The following is a 16,164-nucleotide window of genomic DNA, read 5'->3' on the forward strand; positions in this document are numbered from 1 at the left end:
TCATTAAATATAAATAAATTTCTAAATATTATAATTACTGTGAGAATAAATATTTCTTTGAATTAAATCTATTTTTTTCAGTTTTTATTTCTATTTTGGAAAATATTTAGTAAAAATAAGAAAAAAATTTCTAAATGGGCATTTCAATTTTCAGGATAATTTTGAGTAGTACTTACAAGCAATGGTCCACCGTCCACTTTGGAAGATGAAACTGTTGCTCCAAACCATTGTCCAGATTTGTTATCAACTTGTACGAAACCATGACTTGTATTTGTAACACTATTTCCTGTAAAAAAGAAAAAAAAATATTTAAAAACTGAATCTTATCACAAGTTATATCAATCATCTTTCAATCATTTTCACTATTGAAAAAGAAATATTTTTTTTTTTTCAAGAAAATGGCTATTATCATTATTTTATCAAGTCACGCCCATCAAGAAATGATCTAAATCTAATCAATTTACCACACCCAAGAGTGGCCTATTTCTGACAATCTTAAAAGGGCCACGCCTCTCATTATTTTTGAGTAAAAAATTTTCATTACGTTAATTATTAACGATTTTTTTTTTTTTACTAAAAATTAATTTTTCGTTTTAATAACAGAATTGAAATTCTTTTTTTGTATTCGAAATATTTTTTGATGAAATTCGAATTCATTTTTCAAAGTAATCACTGTTAAAGGCTTTTGCTTTCCAATATATATATATGTGCGTGGTGCCAGTATATAGTTCCAGTTTAACCAGTGCCAACAATGTATGAACTGGCAAATGCCCAACTTGATGGCAGAGAACATGTCATGGATGGACTTACGGTTCTCTGTATTAGGCATTGCAGGTTCTTGTGGACTTTTCGATTCCACGTAGGAAGTTCATCGCCTATGGTCTGCAAAGACGACCATCTCACAGGGTGTAGCGACCTGCGATGAGAAGAAAACCTGAACCAACTTTTATATCTGGCAAGTATGAGTGAGTGAGTGACCTCTAAGGCCATCACTATAAGTTCATGCGTCTTCGTTTCCTCATACGCAACAAGAATCTCGATCAACAAATCTTCAAGAATCTCACAGTTGATATTAATCATATTATATGTGAGAATTTTCTTTTTTAAAAAAAAAATTAAATTCAACTTGATCAACGATTTAGACGCATTTTACATTCAATTAACACTTGGCTGGCCTTCTTCGTTTATATAGAAATGCGTATATGGCAATTGAACTTGATTGGAATTAATTATTCATCTAAAACACTTGTCACTAGATTCCATTGCCAAGTAGAAAATTATCTGAAAATATTTAAAAAAAAAAAATTTAATTACTTTTTTTATAAATATTAAATAAAAAAACAAAATTAAATCTGTTTTCAATGGGCTATTTTTTTTAAATCAATTAATCGAAATTATAACGAAAACTTGAATAATAGTATATATATCTTTAAGGAAAATTACGCAAGGAATTATTGTTTCTACATCAGAAAACAGGTTACTGACTTTCATTCTCTTTATCACAAATGGGACTTTATCAATTCTTAAAATAATGCAAAAGACTAATCACTTCTGAAAACTTCATCTACTGCAAATAATACTGTTATATGCATAATATTTGTTCTTTGAAATAATATCAAAATGAAAGAATTTTTCATAATTTAAAAATAATCCAATATATAAAAATCCAAAATTAGAAAAAAAATTGCAATTTCAATATTAACTGAAAAAATAATTAAAAATAAATAAATAATAAATAATAATAATAATAATAATAATAATAATAATAATAAATAATTAAAATTATTTTGTCGAATTAAATATTATTTAGACCAAAAAAAAAATATATTATTCACTCCAAAATATATTATTTAGTCCAAATAAATATTATTCAGTTCAAAAAAATATTATTCAGTTTAAAAAAATATATTTTTCATTCCAAAAAAATATTTATTTGCTAATAACAAGTAGTAACCGATTATTTAAATAAAAAAAAAAAATAAAAATTTCAGTGTAACAGAAAATTGCGTGAACAATATATATATTGCAGGATCTTGTATTTATTTTTTTTTGATATTGAAGAGTATAATCTTTTGTGCACAACAACTATAAAATTGTTTATGGGATGTACAATGGACATTCACAGGACGGTAATTGGCAAGAATCGAGAGCCTTCTGGTCACCTGTGGTGTAGAGCAAGTATTCGCGCACCTTCAGGAATAAACAACACAACTAGTTTCGAGCTAGTTTATACCTAATTGGACAAGATCACACACAAAATCGCAAAACGACGTTTATATACATTGATGGCTAATTCTTATTACTATAATCATGTTTTCTTATTTATTTCATTAAAAAAGAAAAGAAAAAAATTACAAAAAAAAAGGGCGAGAAATAAATAAAAGAATATTACCTTTTTTTTCAGTATAGACGTATTAATACATGATTAAAATCATGTTAACGACAAATTATTATTATCCAATGAAGAATTGATTTAATAATGAAAATAAATTGTATATAATGATATCGAGAGAAACGTAAATCACTTGAAAGTTCAGGTCGCTAGTTTTCAGATGAAGATAAGAGCCCATATAATACTGCAATTTCAGCAATACGTATCATAGCATTCTACTGTAATGGGGCTTCTTCTTCTTCTTCTTCTTTTTCTTCTATTTCTTTTTCTCCTTCTTCTTCTTCTTCTTCCTTTTTCTCCTTTTTCTCTTTTCTATATCCTTTCTTCTGATCTTTGCCATTATCACCTTCTTCATTCTCCCCTGTAACCTCATATCAAATGTTCGCACAGTGATTTCAGGTAATTGTGGATTATTCGAATATAACTTCCAGCAAGCGAGAGAGAATTGTCAATTATTCACTGGGTATTCTACTAAATTGCTGATGGTAAATCACCACCCTTCAAGTCGTTGAACCTGTTTTTTTTCCCCACAATGTAACATTTACCGTTATTGTAATGGTCCCTTAATTTTTGGTAAAAAAAAATAAAAGTCGTTTGATTAATGAATTCAAAATTTCCGTAATAAAAAATTTAATACACTTTGAGAGATTATATAACAAATTTTCTAAAAATCAGTTGAATCAATTTAATACTAATTTTTATAGAAATTAAATTTTTTTCCATAAAAAAAACAAAAATTGTTTCAACTTTGGAATTCGCGAAAAATTCCTTACGTTAAATCCACAATGACTTGACCAAATTCCCGGGGGAGAGATTTTTAAGACCGGTCTCGTGCGGCGAGAAATGTTTAAGATTTTATTGAGATCTTTCTTTTTGCATTTATCTGTTTATCCAACGAATTAGATATAGATTATACGAATTAAATATACTGAAAAAAAAATTTATTTCGTTCAAATAATCTTTTTAAAATAAATATTTGTGTTACATAATTTTTATTTGAATCGAATAAATTTTTTTTTTAGTGTAATATTTTAATTATAATATAAAAATACGTAATATCACTCACCATTTCTTGTGTCAAATCGAACAACATGGCAACTGTCATCTTGACTAATGTCACATTTAAATACCGAGCCTCCACGAATTATATCCTTTTGATTCGTTTCCGCCGCTGGTGCTCCAACAATTACTCTGCAAAAAAAAAATTGGAAAAATGTAATTTATAATCTAAAATAAGATACAAAATTTAAAATAAAAAATATCCTAAGAATTCTGGTTATTCTAATAATTAGAATTTGTTTTTTTTTTAGTTTTTTTTCAGTTTTCGAAATTGAGGTCAGTAGTCCAAAAGTTATTTTCAAGTGTTTACGTCAGAGTTTCGCTAGTTTTTTTTTTTCTTTTTTTTTAATAACGCAGCTATTATAATAGTTTTCGTCTGACTTTTAATAAAAAAAAAAATTCAAAGATCATTAAATAATTTAAATGATGCGCAAATGCAGTATATAACAAGGGTCGGTCCAATTTATTTAGAGATTGCACAAATAGCGTGCTGAATAGGCCATTAGCATTATTGACTCGAGGTTCAACCATCTTCATGCACTTCTTATTCGCCTTTAAAAATTATTCTTTATAATATTACTAGATTTATGAGTTAGATAATGTATACTGTTGTCAACAATAATTTACACTTTTTTTAATTAAAAATTTTTTTTTTCAGTAAACCAATTAAAATAAATATATGTACATATATGTAAATTTCACATTATAATTATATAATTACAAATTCCCTATAGTACAGACAGGTGATATATCCACCATGCAATTATATTAAAAGTAGTTCTTGAAATTTTAATTTATTTCTATAATAGAAATTTTATTTTTATCACTAAAAAAAAAAAAAATTGCTTTCAATTTGAATCATATAGCAGATATAAACTACTACTGTGAAGAACCGACATCATTCTGTGGTTTACCATTGATTCAAGATGTTATAAATACAGCAGAATTGAGCACACAAGTCTTTTTTTTTTTTGTAGCAATATCCCCTTTTATCAGCATTTAGATCTTTATAATAAAATTACTTGAAATTTTACTCTAAAACCAAAGTATACCCATTTTACTAATTTCAACAATTTGATTTCATCAATCTAATGGATTGAAAAAAAAAAAAAAAAATTCCGGAGGTAAAAATAAAAAAACCTGTTAATGTAAAAAAAAAATCAGTGCAAAAAATCTGAAATTATAAATCACTATGTGTAATTTCCTGTATGTATTTAAAATGTATCAAAAAAAAAAAAAAAAAAAGTTATCAAAAGCATTAGTTTCTTAAAATGGTAAATGCTTTTAGCAATAATAATATCATCTTTTAAAGTACGTTTTCTTTATCACAGAAAAGAATAATTTATATACAATGACTATCAAAAGTTTTTTGAGATTGGGGTTATCGACTAAAAGCGTTTCAGGATATTGCCACATTTGCGGATGTTATTTATATATGTCTTATTTCCGTAACATAGAGGATTTATAAAGAGATTAATTTTCCAGCATATATGATGATCGATAAAATGCAAAATAGTAAAAATGAAAATATAATACTTTCTCATAATAATAAATAATAAATAACAATAAATAATTATAAATATTGTAAAAATTGTAAAAATAATTGTAAAAATAATTGTAAAAATAATTTTAAAAATAAATTTGCAAAAAACGAAGCTGAAGTACTCAACGTTTATGATAAACAATTTTTAAAAAAATAATTTTTTAAAATGAAAAATTTTATAATTTTTTGCGTAAAAAATATTTTTTGTATTTTTAATTAATCAACAAATTATTTAAAAAAAAAAGTTTTAGGCAAAAAATTATAGAATTTCTCATTTTAAAAAATTATTTCTGTAAAAATCGTTTATCATAAACGTTGCGTACTTCAACTTCGTTGCAAAAATTCAAAAATAACAATATAATGTTAAATGAAATGTTTGAGACTTTTTAATAATTTCATTCATGTCAATCAAATATTTATCGATGAATGCCTTTTTGATTTTCATTTGAACCGCTTTAATCATTAACAGATATTTTTTTTTTTTAACTCGATGAATAAATTAAAGCTATTCAAAACGCAATATGTGAATTCATATGTATACATATATTTCTTTAATTTGACGAGTCATCGAAATCATATATACATCTCCTAAGGATATAATCTTCCCCATTGCAATTTACACAGTTAATAAAAAAATAAATTTTAAATCATCTATTTTTTCATTTCGTTTATATATATATATATATATGCAAATAATAATTGTATAGGCTAATTGTAGGTAGATATAATATTGACGTTTCATGAAGGATAATTTTTTTTTATACGCTTTAAACTTATATTTATGTAAATCTAACGGAACAAGACTGTAAAACTTGAATGTTTTCTATATAGATATAAATTAAGACATTTATCCAATTATGTCTATTATTAAATGCATGAATTTTTCCTCCTGAAAATGAAGAATTTATATAGTTAACAATTTTGATTAACTTTTTTTTTCAGAGATTCAATTTTCTAAATTTTTATAAATATTCTGAATATTTCCTCATATATTTAACGAGAAAACTTTGAATATATTTTATCACGTGCGACAAAACAGTCACATGTCCTTAAAGTTTTCTCAATAGAGAAAAAATAACGTGGGTCGTCGTCGTCAAAGCCAATGGTGTCTCAAACTCGCCCACTTTAAAACAACAGTATATATACCTGCATTTAGCATACGAATCTTTGCAGAGGCGAACCGGTCTCTATAATACAAAATTACGATAATTTTCAATGTTAAAAAAAAAAGTTATTGATTTCATAAGATTATTGTATTATAGAAAGTGGATTTTGGTTGATTGTGTATACAAATTAACATTTTCATTTATACTTTTACAAATGGACAATTTTAATTATTTTTCAGACCTTGGAAATTATTTTCTATATAAATACAAATTTATTATTTTTTTGATTTAGAATTTTGGTTGTTACGTTAGAGAAATTTTTGTATATCCCTCTCTTGTATACAACTAAATCTGGTCTCAAAGACACGGGCCTACGTAAAGTACGCGGCCCACCTTTATATTCACTTAGGAACGACTGTATTGACTTATTATTGCAACACGATACTGGACAGACGCGCATTTATAATCCCTTATTTGGCAAAATCGGACGGCTCCATCGTACGGTCGCGCCATACTTGGCGAATTGCTCAATGCCATCGTCCAGATCCCGCGCAATCGGACAATTCCATCTCTCTCTCTCTCTCTCCTTTTTTTTCCAACCTGAATTTCTCTCTTACTTTCGACTCCTTTCTCCAATACAGAAATTGTTTGTTTTTCATCATTTTCATTTTTTTTCTTTATCGTCAAAATCAATATCTCGATTAAGATTATAGGCGATGAAAACAAATTTTTGTAACAATAAAAGCTTTTATCAGAATTTCGCCGAGTTCAGCGAACTTGAAAACAGCAAGTCCATCTGTACGTATATGTTAATGAGGGTGCGTGCTGAGAAATTTCAAGCGGGAGCAGTAAGTCTTCTTCTCTCTTTCTTTCTCTCTCTCTAAAGCAAGGATTCACGCCACGAACGGATTCGTTGATAGGGCCTCGAAGCGAAGTATTTATACTTTGTAAACGCGACCGACGTACTTATACGCAGGATGTTAACCACAAGTTCAGAACATCCTATAGACTTCATGTTATGGGACATGAAACGTGTGCGAGCTTTGACGTTTGTACATTGTACACTTGTTCAATCAGACACGACCATCTTATATATAGTCTCTACACGAACTTTCCTTATCCTGACAAATGTGTATATACCTTTGAATCAGTAAAATCATTTTTCTTAATTCATTATTGCTACTGCGAAAACTTTTTCTTTTTTTCTTCATTATTATCTTCTTTTCTGTCAAATATCTTAATGCACGTGCAAACTTTCCTTGATATATAGTGAATGTAATTTGAAATGCGTGAGCATGTGTTCAAACCGCAATGACGCAATGCAAACATCGTCATCACGAGGCTCCACTACTTTATAAGGAGCACCTACTCACAAATACCATTCCCTCCTCTCTTTTTTAACATTGGTAAATAGAATTCCCTTGTATCACACACGAAGTATACAGAAACCCCTCGAGAGAGAGAGAGAGAATGTGGATCAAATTTACTGTCAACTAAACATTCAAATATATGTAAATACACTATTTATAAACACTATCAACACTAATTATACACTCGAAATACAGTAAACCTATTCTTTTGGATAACTTTTTTAAATACCTTCTTTATTCTTTTTCAATTTTTAAACTGATCAACTATTTAAAACTTTAAATTAATTTAAAACTTTAAAATAAAGATAAACTGTCAGAAATTGTATAAAAGGTTAGGTTACACTATTATTATGGTGCATTTACATTTATTTTTTTTACGAAATAAAAAACCTTGATTGGTTGATCGTAATTAATCAGATTTTTGAACAACCAATCAGGTTCGCGCATTTCGAAAAATGCAAAAAAACAAATAGAAATCTTAACCTCAATTTTTTGTTTGTAAACAATGACAGTTCGACAGTTGTATAAAAATGACAGATCATTTCTTTCAGCGATTTATATAAAAGTACATATTATAGAAAAAAAAGTATTATACTAGAATTTAATTCGGAAAATGGTTTACCTGATTCATTATTCATTATCATTGATTAAACAAATATTAATCTTTATGAATCATACGAACATACAGGGACTCGATTAAGTTCAAGGTCAGTAATTTTACAGTAGACATTTTTCAGATGGTACAAATATGAAGAAGAAAAAAAAAAACTAAAGAAAAAGAAGTATATATGCAGTTAAGAGGCGCATATGTTGCTTCCAAGTTTGGTCATATAATACAAATTCTACAAAAGGCAGAAAACACGTGCGGATGCCATCATTCTGGCAACCATATGGCTGCCAGAACACTACTGTTAATACATCGACACACTGTACGCACGTACAGAAGAGGAAGGAAGTGTTTTTCTGCTAACTAAAGTCACTTATAGGCCATCCATGTCACATCAAGTAAAATTCTCAGATTTTCATTTATATCCACAATTATAATAGAAATAATTACATATATAAATAATTTTTTTTCTCTATTTTATTTTACAGAAATATTCTCTTCAAACTTACAATTTGCATAAGCATTAAAAATCATGAAAAAAAAATTCCAACTATTAATAATTCTAAGAATAGTAAATTATTCCATATTTACGATGAGGATCACTTTTAGTAGATATTACATTGATCTTAATATTCTCGTATATACGTATATTAATTACGTCATGTACTGTAAGTGAAAAACACTATGTATCTACCACCTGACCTATATTTATTTGCAATTACGCGATAAAAAAAAATGACTTTACAAAACGAATTCGTTTTCAAAAAAAAAAAAAACTTGAGAATAAAAATATCTATTTATAAACAGAAAAACAAGGGGAAAACAAATTTAGTGCAAGAATAAGGGTTAATTATTCTTTTCTGACTATTTAAAGAATTTTAAAATTAAATTCCCGATGTTTTAAAATATTAATAATTTATATTTTTATAAAGAAATTTATCAAGAAATACAAACTAGATATAAGACAGTACTAGTGCCAAAGAGAATATTGTCCTCCATCTCCTACATACCTATCACTATACTGTACTATAAATAAAACTTAACTTTTTCGTTGATGAGAGTAAGCTCGTACTATTTTTATATTTTTTTTTTTTATTAGACTATAAAAATCAAGGGTCAACTTTTATTGAAAAAAATATAAAAATAGCAAAAAGCAGTTTTTATAAAACTCATAATAATGAGTTAAAAAAAAAAAGTTTACTCATTTGTTTCGAGTGCATATGGAAAAAAGGGAGAATTTTCATTTTAACGAGATACCTAACTGACCTGAGCCCGCATAGACGTTGAGTTTGAAACTTGTATATCATTTCATATATATATAGGTATACGCACTCTCATGTAGACGTAGAGGCGTGTAAAACTGATTTGCCTGAGGCGACTGACTCTTCCGTATAATGATAGAGCCTGAGGTTCCGACACGTGCCTCACGCGATCCTCATTACCTCCTTCTATTACTATATCCTCTTTTTTTCATTTTCTTTTGCCTCCGCAATCTCTTTTCATTCACAATTTTACAGATTTAAAAAATTTTTTTTTTCCTTTATTATTAATTCTATTCATCACCTGTCGATTATATTTTCAAATTATGTCTGTTTTTTTTTAACATTTTCAATTTCTTTTTAGGTATATGGATAATCCAATTATGGTTGTACAATAAAATTTTTCATATATGGAGCGCCACTCATTGTATTTCCACATTATTATCATTTTCGGAAAAGGAAAAAAAAAAAATTAATAATGTCGAGTAATTTAAAATATTTTCTCCTCATATATAGACGTAGGATGAAAATTCATTCATGGATTATTCATTCATCAACGGTTTGTATACATGCGATTATATACCCTGTTTTACAAATATTATGCAATTATGTGTATGATGTCATTTTATTTTTAGCTGCAAGGGCGTATAGATTCTTTGAGATTATTAAAGATTATAAAAATTTAAGTCCTCGCACTGTTTTCGATATTTCTATAATTAATATATATATATATATAATAACGAGAATAAACGAGATGAAAAATAAAAACGAAAGGAATATTATAATCAAAACCGCCTACATGAAGAAAAAAAAAACCATAAGTAATATTGCAGCAATGACCTTATGCAAGTTAAATGAAAAATAAAACCTCGTACACTGTATATATATATACAATTCTTTACAACTTTCATGGAAAAATTAACATACCAGATTTGAAAATATTTATTCTTTTAATATCCTTATATGAAGTTTTAATAATTTTTCAATGAAAAACAAATTTTTCAAAATCAATTTATTAAAATGAAAAATATTTGTTATAATAAACATAGTAATTAATTTTTAATTGCAGTTGAAATGGATATTATATAAATGGTCATTGCAAATAATCAGGATGACAATTCTACGAAACTTGATCATCAATTATAAATATCCCTTAGTTGAGTATCTATTTTGGGAATTAATGCTAAGCGCAGACAAGACCGGTAGTGGTACATATGTATATATATATATATACTAGTGCAGAGTTGGTCGAGACGCACACGTGAAATTAATGGAAGCGTTGCTCGTAAAGCTCCTACAAGGTGGCCTAAATATACGCCTAGAATGATATTTCTAATACAAGCAATCGTATACAACTTCCGGTATAATCCTATAATTTCATCAAAAATTCAAATTTGATTTTTTAATCCTTAAACCACAGTGTTTACATTATAACAATTGATACTTTTTATAAAATTTGAAAAAATAAATTTTTTATTAATAACAACAACAATAATAATAATAATAATAATAATAATAAAATTAATAAAAATAATTTATTTACAAGATACAATAACATTTGTTTAAACCGTTAAAAATAGATAATTTTCGTTTGTTCTATACAAAATTTAGAAAAACGAGACGCCAATTGTTTGACCCTTGAAATTTTCTTTGATTTTTTATTTTCAACATCTGGTACATGCACCACTTGAAAAACTTTAATGCTCTTTAAATGCCAAGAGAGTGATCGAGTTGTGAAAGCAAATCTTTTTATTCATAAAAGCATTTCTTTTATCAAAAATCTTTCAAGTATACTTCTTGTTGACACTTGTAAGATTTCAGCTTAATATACCTTTCAAAAAAAATTAATTTTATAATAAATATATAACAATAAAATTAATATACAATTAGAAAATTTAATTTTACTATAATCAATAAAAAAAACAAATGTTATTGTCGCAGTTGTGTAATTTAGTTATTTTAATTTTTCATCAGCTACAAAAATATTTTTTGATAAATGTTAATAAAGAAATAATTTTTTTTTGATAAATTTTAATAAAAAAAAAATATTTTTTATAATATCGTTTTTCGCGGTATTATTTATACATGGTTTCCAAAGAGTTAGGGTTGCAAAGTTTATTCGTGGCCTGTCGTGAACGTGAGTCACGAGGCAATGGGAACGCAAGATCAGTCGTTATGATGCTCCAGATTAAGTCTGGTGCTCAAAACATCAGTGACATTAAACAAATAATATTTCTAAAAAAAAAAAAAAAAATAAATCACATTAACAAAATGCGTGTGAAAAGAAATTAAATTAATCATTTGCTAAACAATAATAATATTATTATTATTACTATTATTATTGTTATTATTATTACTATTATTGTTACTATTATTTTTATAATTTTTATAATTTTTATTATTGTTATTATTATTATTAAATAAAAAAAATGATATGCTGATTATGTATGCACATTAAAATTCAAGTTGCACTGACGTATACAAAACAATGTCCTGGAGATGAAGTACCTATTGTTTCTCGCATGGACCGACACACAGTCTCAAGTGATAAGCAAACAAAGTCGTATAAGGTCTATCGCAAGTATATATATGTGTACAAAATAGAAAAATGTTTGTCATCTCTTTGCCCTTTAACTTTTTAATCATTTTCAAATTTTTTTTTTTTTTTGCTTTTCTAAATTATTAATTTATTTTTTTAATTAATGATTATTATTAATTTATTTTTTTAATTAATGATTATTATTAATTTTTTAATTGTTATTAAAAAGTTGTCTCATAAATTTATATTAAATTTGTCCTTCATTAAAAAAAAATATATGAAAACAAAATTAAATATTTTATATATCAAAGTGTTTATAAAATAATTCTGATCATTGAGAGAAGAGAAAATATTTTTCTCCCATATCATCAACAGACAGAAAGAGAGGCGTGACATTAAAAGTATAATTTGCAACAGATCGATATAGGGGCAATTTGAAAATAAGACCCCCTCAACAGAAATATATATATATATATATATATATATATATATATACATTCACAACAACTGCACGTGTATTTCAGTTCAATATAATAGAAGTGGGAGTCATATATAGTATACAGAAACTAAACCGAAAGCTTTGGCAGGATTAGCCCAATGTATTAGTCAGAAAACTCGATTCATCGAAAAAATAGAAATTACGACTTGCAGGTGACCATTACGTCATCGCAATTTTATATTAAGGAAAAAAAAATAATTTTTCGCTTCACTTGATTCTGGGAAAAAAAAAAAATCTCTAACACTTATACGAAAGAAACTTATTCTCTTTTCAAAAACTATAAATAATTTTATAGCAAATAAAATTTTTGCGACAAAGAAATAAAAAATAATTAAAATTTAGAAAAAGTTCTACACTGAAAAGAAAGTGTTCTTAAGTAAAAAAAAAAAAATTATTTGATTCAAATAATCGATTGATTATTATCAAATAAATATTTATTTGAATTAAATAAACTGTATTTGAACAAATAATTTTTGCATTAACTCAAATAATAATTATTCAAATACGAATAAATATTTATTAGCCAAGTAACCGATTATTTGAATAAAATAAAATTTTTTCAGTGCATTATCTTGATATAAGTAATTTGACTGAGTGTATACATTGTTTATTTTAATTACTTGAATTCAGAGAACTAATTTCTATACAAAGAAAATCTTGATTCAACTTTTATAATAAACCAAATAAGAACAAAAAAAAAACAGAAGTAAAAACAATTTTTTTATAAATTTAATTTGAAATTTTAATAAATATTCTCATCTACAGAGATAAAAAAAAGAAATAAAAAAAAAAATTTGTCTTATTAGTTCACGATTATTTTTGCAATCCGCGAGTATAATGTCATCCCTTATTCTTTATGCACTCAATTTGACTATCAACAGGAAGATCCATTCGCACTTGAGCGGTTGTGACATCGAGTCATTAGCATAGTTATCCGGAAGCTGATAATTATTATTTAACGCAAACCGTTACACTTTTTACACAATATATGCACATGGCAATATTATGAATCTATATATTAATTATCTCTATACCAAAATAAAATTATAAAATAAAAAATAAATCTTTTTTTATAAATTTATTTTTATATTTGCAATTTTTTATATTTCATTTTAGGAGGGAAAAATTTCAAAAATCCGAAAAATGTATTTGTTTTGTTTAAAAAAAATTATTTAGAGAAAATTTTTTTATTTAAAAACTACTTACGATCCTCGACCTACAGAATCTCGATATTCAGCGACAGAAAATCCAAACATGGACTGACGAAACGATTTATAAAGTGTATAATGTTTAGTCTCTACATTAAAAGCAGTAATTTTCCAATTTGAAAAACTTCCAAAATAGGCAATTAGCCCTAATAGAAGCCAAAAGAGCTCCATTTCTTTTTTTTTTTTTAAATCACTTTCACTATTTCACAAAAAAAAAAGTGATTAAAAAACACAAATCGTTATCTATTCATGTTCATTGCAAATAAATTGCAATTTATAATTAGAATTTTAAAAAAATATTTAAGCAAGACAAAAAAAAAGATGTCTTGCTAAATTTTAATACTTTTTCAAAAATATTGTTTTTTTTTAATAACCGGGGATTATAAAGGACATGTGCTGAAAAAGCACGAGGTGAACGGAAGCAACGAAAGTTGCTTTGGCAAAGACGGCTTGACGAACGGTCGCGGACAGACTGAACTTCTAACTAACTGACTGAAGTGGAAGAGTGGAACTCAGTTCTGTTCAGCTCCCACCCACTGCACTACATATGCTACCATGCAATATTCCTCTTCATCTCATTTCGATTTTAATCGAATTATTTTAATTATTACGATTATACTTTTATAAAAATAAAAATATAAATTATTATCCTCTAAAGCTCGATTTTTCTACTTGTCAAAAAAAAAACTAAATTTTCCTTTTAAAAGAAAATTTTTTTTAATATCATTAGAACAAATGGTTTTAGAATAAAAAATACAAATTAAAATTTCATTGTTAGATAATTTTTATTATTAAAGAATTTTTTAATTATTAATACTAAAACGATACATAAATGCGATGTTTAATTTATAAATTTAATTCCTCTATCATTTTTTTTACACCTTCAACTGATGATTCATCTTCATTCTCTGGCACATTTTGTTCAACTGTATTTTCAGTAACGTCAATTTTTTCTTCTTCAAAATTCTCAACTCTATTTTGCATAATCATATTACTTATTGAATTTACCATTACAAAACTTCCATCGGCTTTTCCAAGTCTTGTTTTTTGTAATAAATTCATTGCTTCTTGATATGGAGGTGCTATTGGAGATTGAATTGGTTTACAATATTCAAATGATGTCCCTTCAAACTAAAAATATAAAAAATACAGTTTTTTTTTTATTAAAAATTATTTTCTAAGAACAAATTGTCGATAATATAGATTTCTATATACGATTAAACATAAAAGTTAAAATTTCTTTCTTACTATTTATTTATTAAATAAATAAAAAGTATTTATTTTTTAAAATTATAATTCTACTTACATCTAATGGATACGATGTATCTGAATCAGGTCCATTAAGATCTCCACAAACAACAAAAGGAACAATAGATTTATTAATTCCTTCTAAATCTTGAAAACTACACTTTTCATATGTTAATAATGGATTCATCATATGTGGTTTATAACCATCGGGTGGTGAATAATTTTTACAAACAACAAATGCTTCAAAGCTGGAATTACGCGAACTAGGTGGTTTTGTAACAATGACGGAGGAGAAAAATATTTTCAATTGTGAATAAAGAAGAGACATGTCATCGGCTCGAAAAATTTTTGCCACAAATGTTCCCATTGGCTTAAGAATATGTGTTGTTATATTCAATGCAGCTAAAAGTAGCTGTGACTGAACAAATACGTCCATATCATGTAGTCCAGTGACTAAAATCATTCAGTCTTAAATGATTTTAACTATTAAAAACTAAAATACTATAAAGAACGTGTCTTAAAAAAAAAAAACTTACCATCAGGTGCTCCATCGCAGACAACTAAATCGGCATTTTCATTTCCAAAATGTGATATAATTTCCTCTGCCACTGATACTTTAGTGATATCACCTTGTATTTGTGTTACACCTTCTATCGGTGACATTGCCTGAAGATCGACTGATATAATTTTTGGTGATAGAATATCATTTCCCTTCTCTGATTTTTCTTTGAAAACTTCACTGAAAAAATTATTTTTATCGTTTTAAAATTCATTAAATTTAATTAAAATAATGATTTTTTAACTTACTTTAATCTTTTGGATAATACTTGACTCCAACTACCAGGAGCAGCACATAAGTCAACAGCTTTTGAAACATCTAGAAAAATAAATAATCATTTAAAACAAATTATTTTCAAAACCTAATATTAAAAAAAAACAAATAATAAATATATATATACCTTCAAAAATGTTAAACTTATTGTCAATGTGAAGAAGTTTATATGCACTGCGTGCTCTATATCCTTCCTCTTTTGCTTTTCTATAGTAAATGTCACGTTTATCTTTCGTTGTTTTGCCCATTTTTTATATATAAGAAAAACACTATAAATGATTATTTTGCAAATAAAAACTTTTCTTGCAACTTTCCGGCTATCAGTCAAGTTCTTGAGGTTATGTCTCAAAAAACGATTGTACCAACATGAAGGACAGACTTATGCGCGCGCAATGAAATAGAGAAAGATAAAATAGTTTGTCCAAAATGTTGTGAACCAACCCTTAAACACTAAAACCGATTCTGCAATGGATTCACCCTCCATCGGTGTGTCACATTTCGG

General features: G+C 26.5%; 2 protein-coding genes and 1 long non-coding RNA gene across 5 annotated transcripts in view; 1 reads left to right on the plus strand and 2 right to left on the minus strand.

The window, feature by feature from the left end:
* LOC127276571 (integrin alpha-PS2) overlaps nt 1–14,068 on the minus strand; it is a 36,341-nt gene extending 22,273 nt beyond the window's left edge. For both annotated transcript variants that reach the window (XM_051297100.1, XM_051297099.1), the window contains exons 1-3: nt 13,581–14,068; nt 3,459–3,583; nt 177–286 (exon numbers count right to left, since the gene is read on the minus strand). In XM_051297100.1, the coding sequence (XP_051153057.1) occupies nt 177–286; nt 3,459–3,583; nt 13,581–13,753 (408 nt within the window). In that variant the 5' untranslated portion in view covers nt 13,754–14,068. The remainder of the gene's footprint in view (nt 1–176; nt 287–3,458; nt 3,584–13,580) is intronic.
* LOC127276583 (uncharacterized) lies at nt 7,989–10,798 on the plus strand. 2 transcript variants are annotated; one of them, XR_007842219.1, is made up of 5 exons: nt 7,989–8,475; nt 8,566–8,745; nt 9,701–9,895; nt 9,972–10,214; nt 10,406–10,798. It is a non-coding gene; the product is annotated as an uncharacterized LOC127276583 (long non-coding RNA). The 2 variants fall into 2 exon arrangements; XR_007842220.1 differs by having other exon boundaries at nt 9,972–10,157.
* Nucleotides 14,069–14,348: 280 nt separating the features above from the next.
* On the minus strand, nt 14,349–16,016 carry LOC127276580 (putative tRNA (cytidine(32)/guanosine(34)-2'-O)-methyltransferase). Its single transcript, XM_051297123.1, has 5 exons — nt 15,790–16,016; nt 15,638–15,707; nt 15,367–15,569; nt 14,889–15,283; nt 14,349–14,713 (listed from the first exon to the last, which is right to left on the minus strand). The coding sequence occupies exons 1-5, from the start codon at nt 15,908–15,910 to the stop codon at nt 14,429–14,431; spliced, it is 1,074 nt and encodes a 357-aa protein (XP_051153080.1). The 5' UTR covers nt 15,911–16,016; the 3' UTR covers nt 14,349–14,428.
* Between the last annotated feature and the right edge of the window lie 148 nt (nt 16,017–16,164).

This window comes from Leptopilina boulardi, unplaced genomic scaffold (genome assembly GCF_019393585.1).
Source record: "Leptopilina boulardi isolate dan_hultmark-lab unplaced genomic scaffold, ZJU_Lbou_2.1 LbouV2_150, whole genome shotgun sequence".
Classification (NCBI taxonomy): domain Eukaryota; kingdom Metazoa; phylum Arthropoda; class Insecta; order Hymenoptera; family Figitidae; genus Leptopilina; species Leptopilina boulardi.

Excerpts from the sequence above, each read along its gene's own strand:
- LOC127276580 (XM_051297123.1), bottom strand. The coding sequence starts at position 15,910 with ATGGGCAAAACAACGAAAGATAAACGTGACATTTACTATAGAAAAGCA. Across the intron at positions 15,570-15,637 it reads GTATTATCCAAAAGATTAAA|TGAAGTTTTCAAAGAAAAAT; the intron begins GTAAGTTAAAAA and ends TAATTTTTTCAG. Across the intron at positions 15,284-15,366 it reads CTGCGATGGAGCACCTGATG|TCACTGGACTACATGATATG; the intron begins GTAAGTTTTTTT and ends GAATGATTTTAG.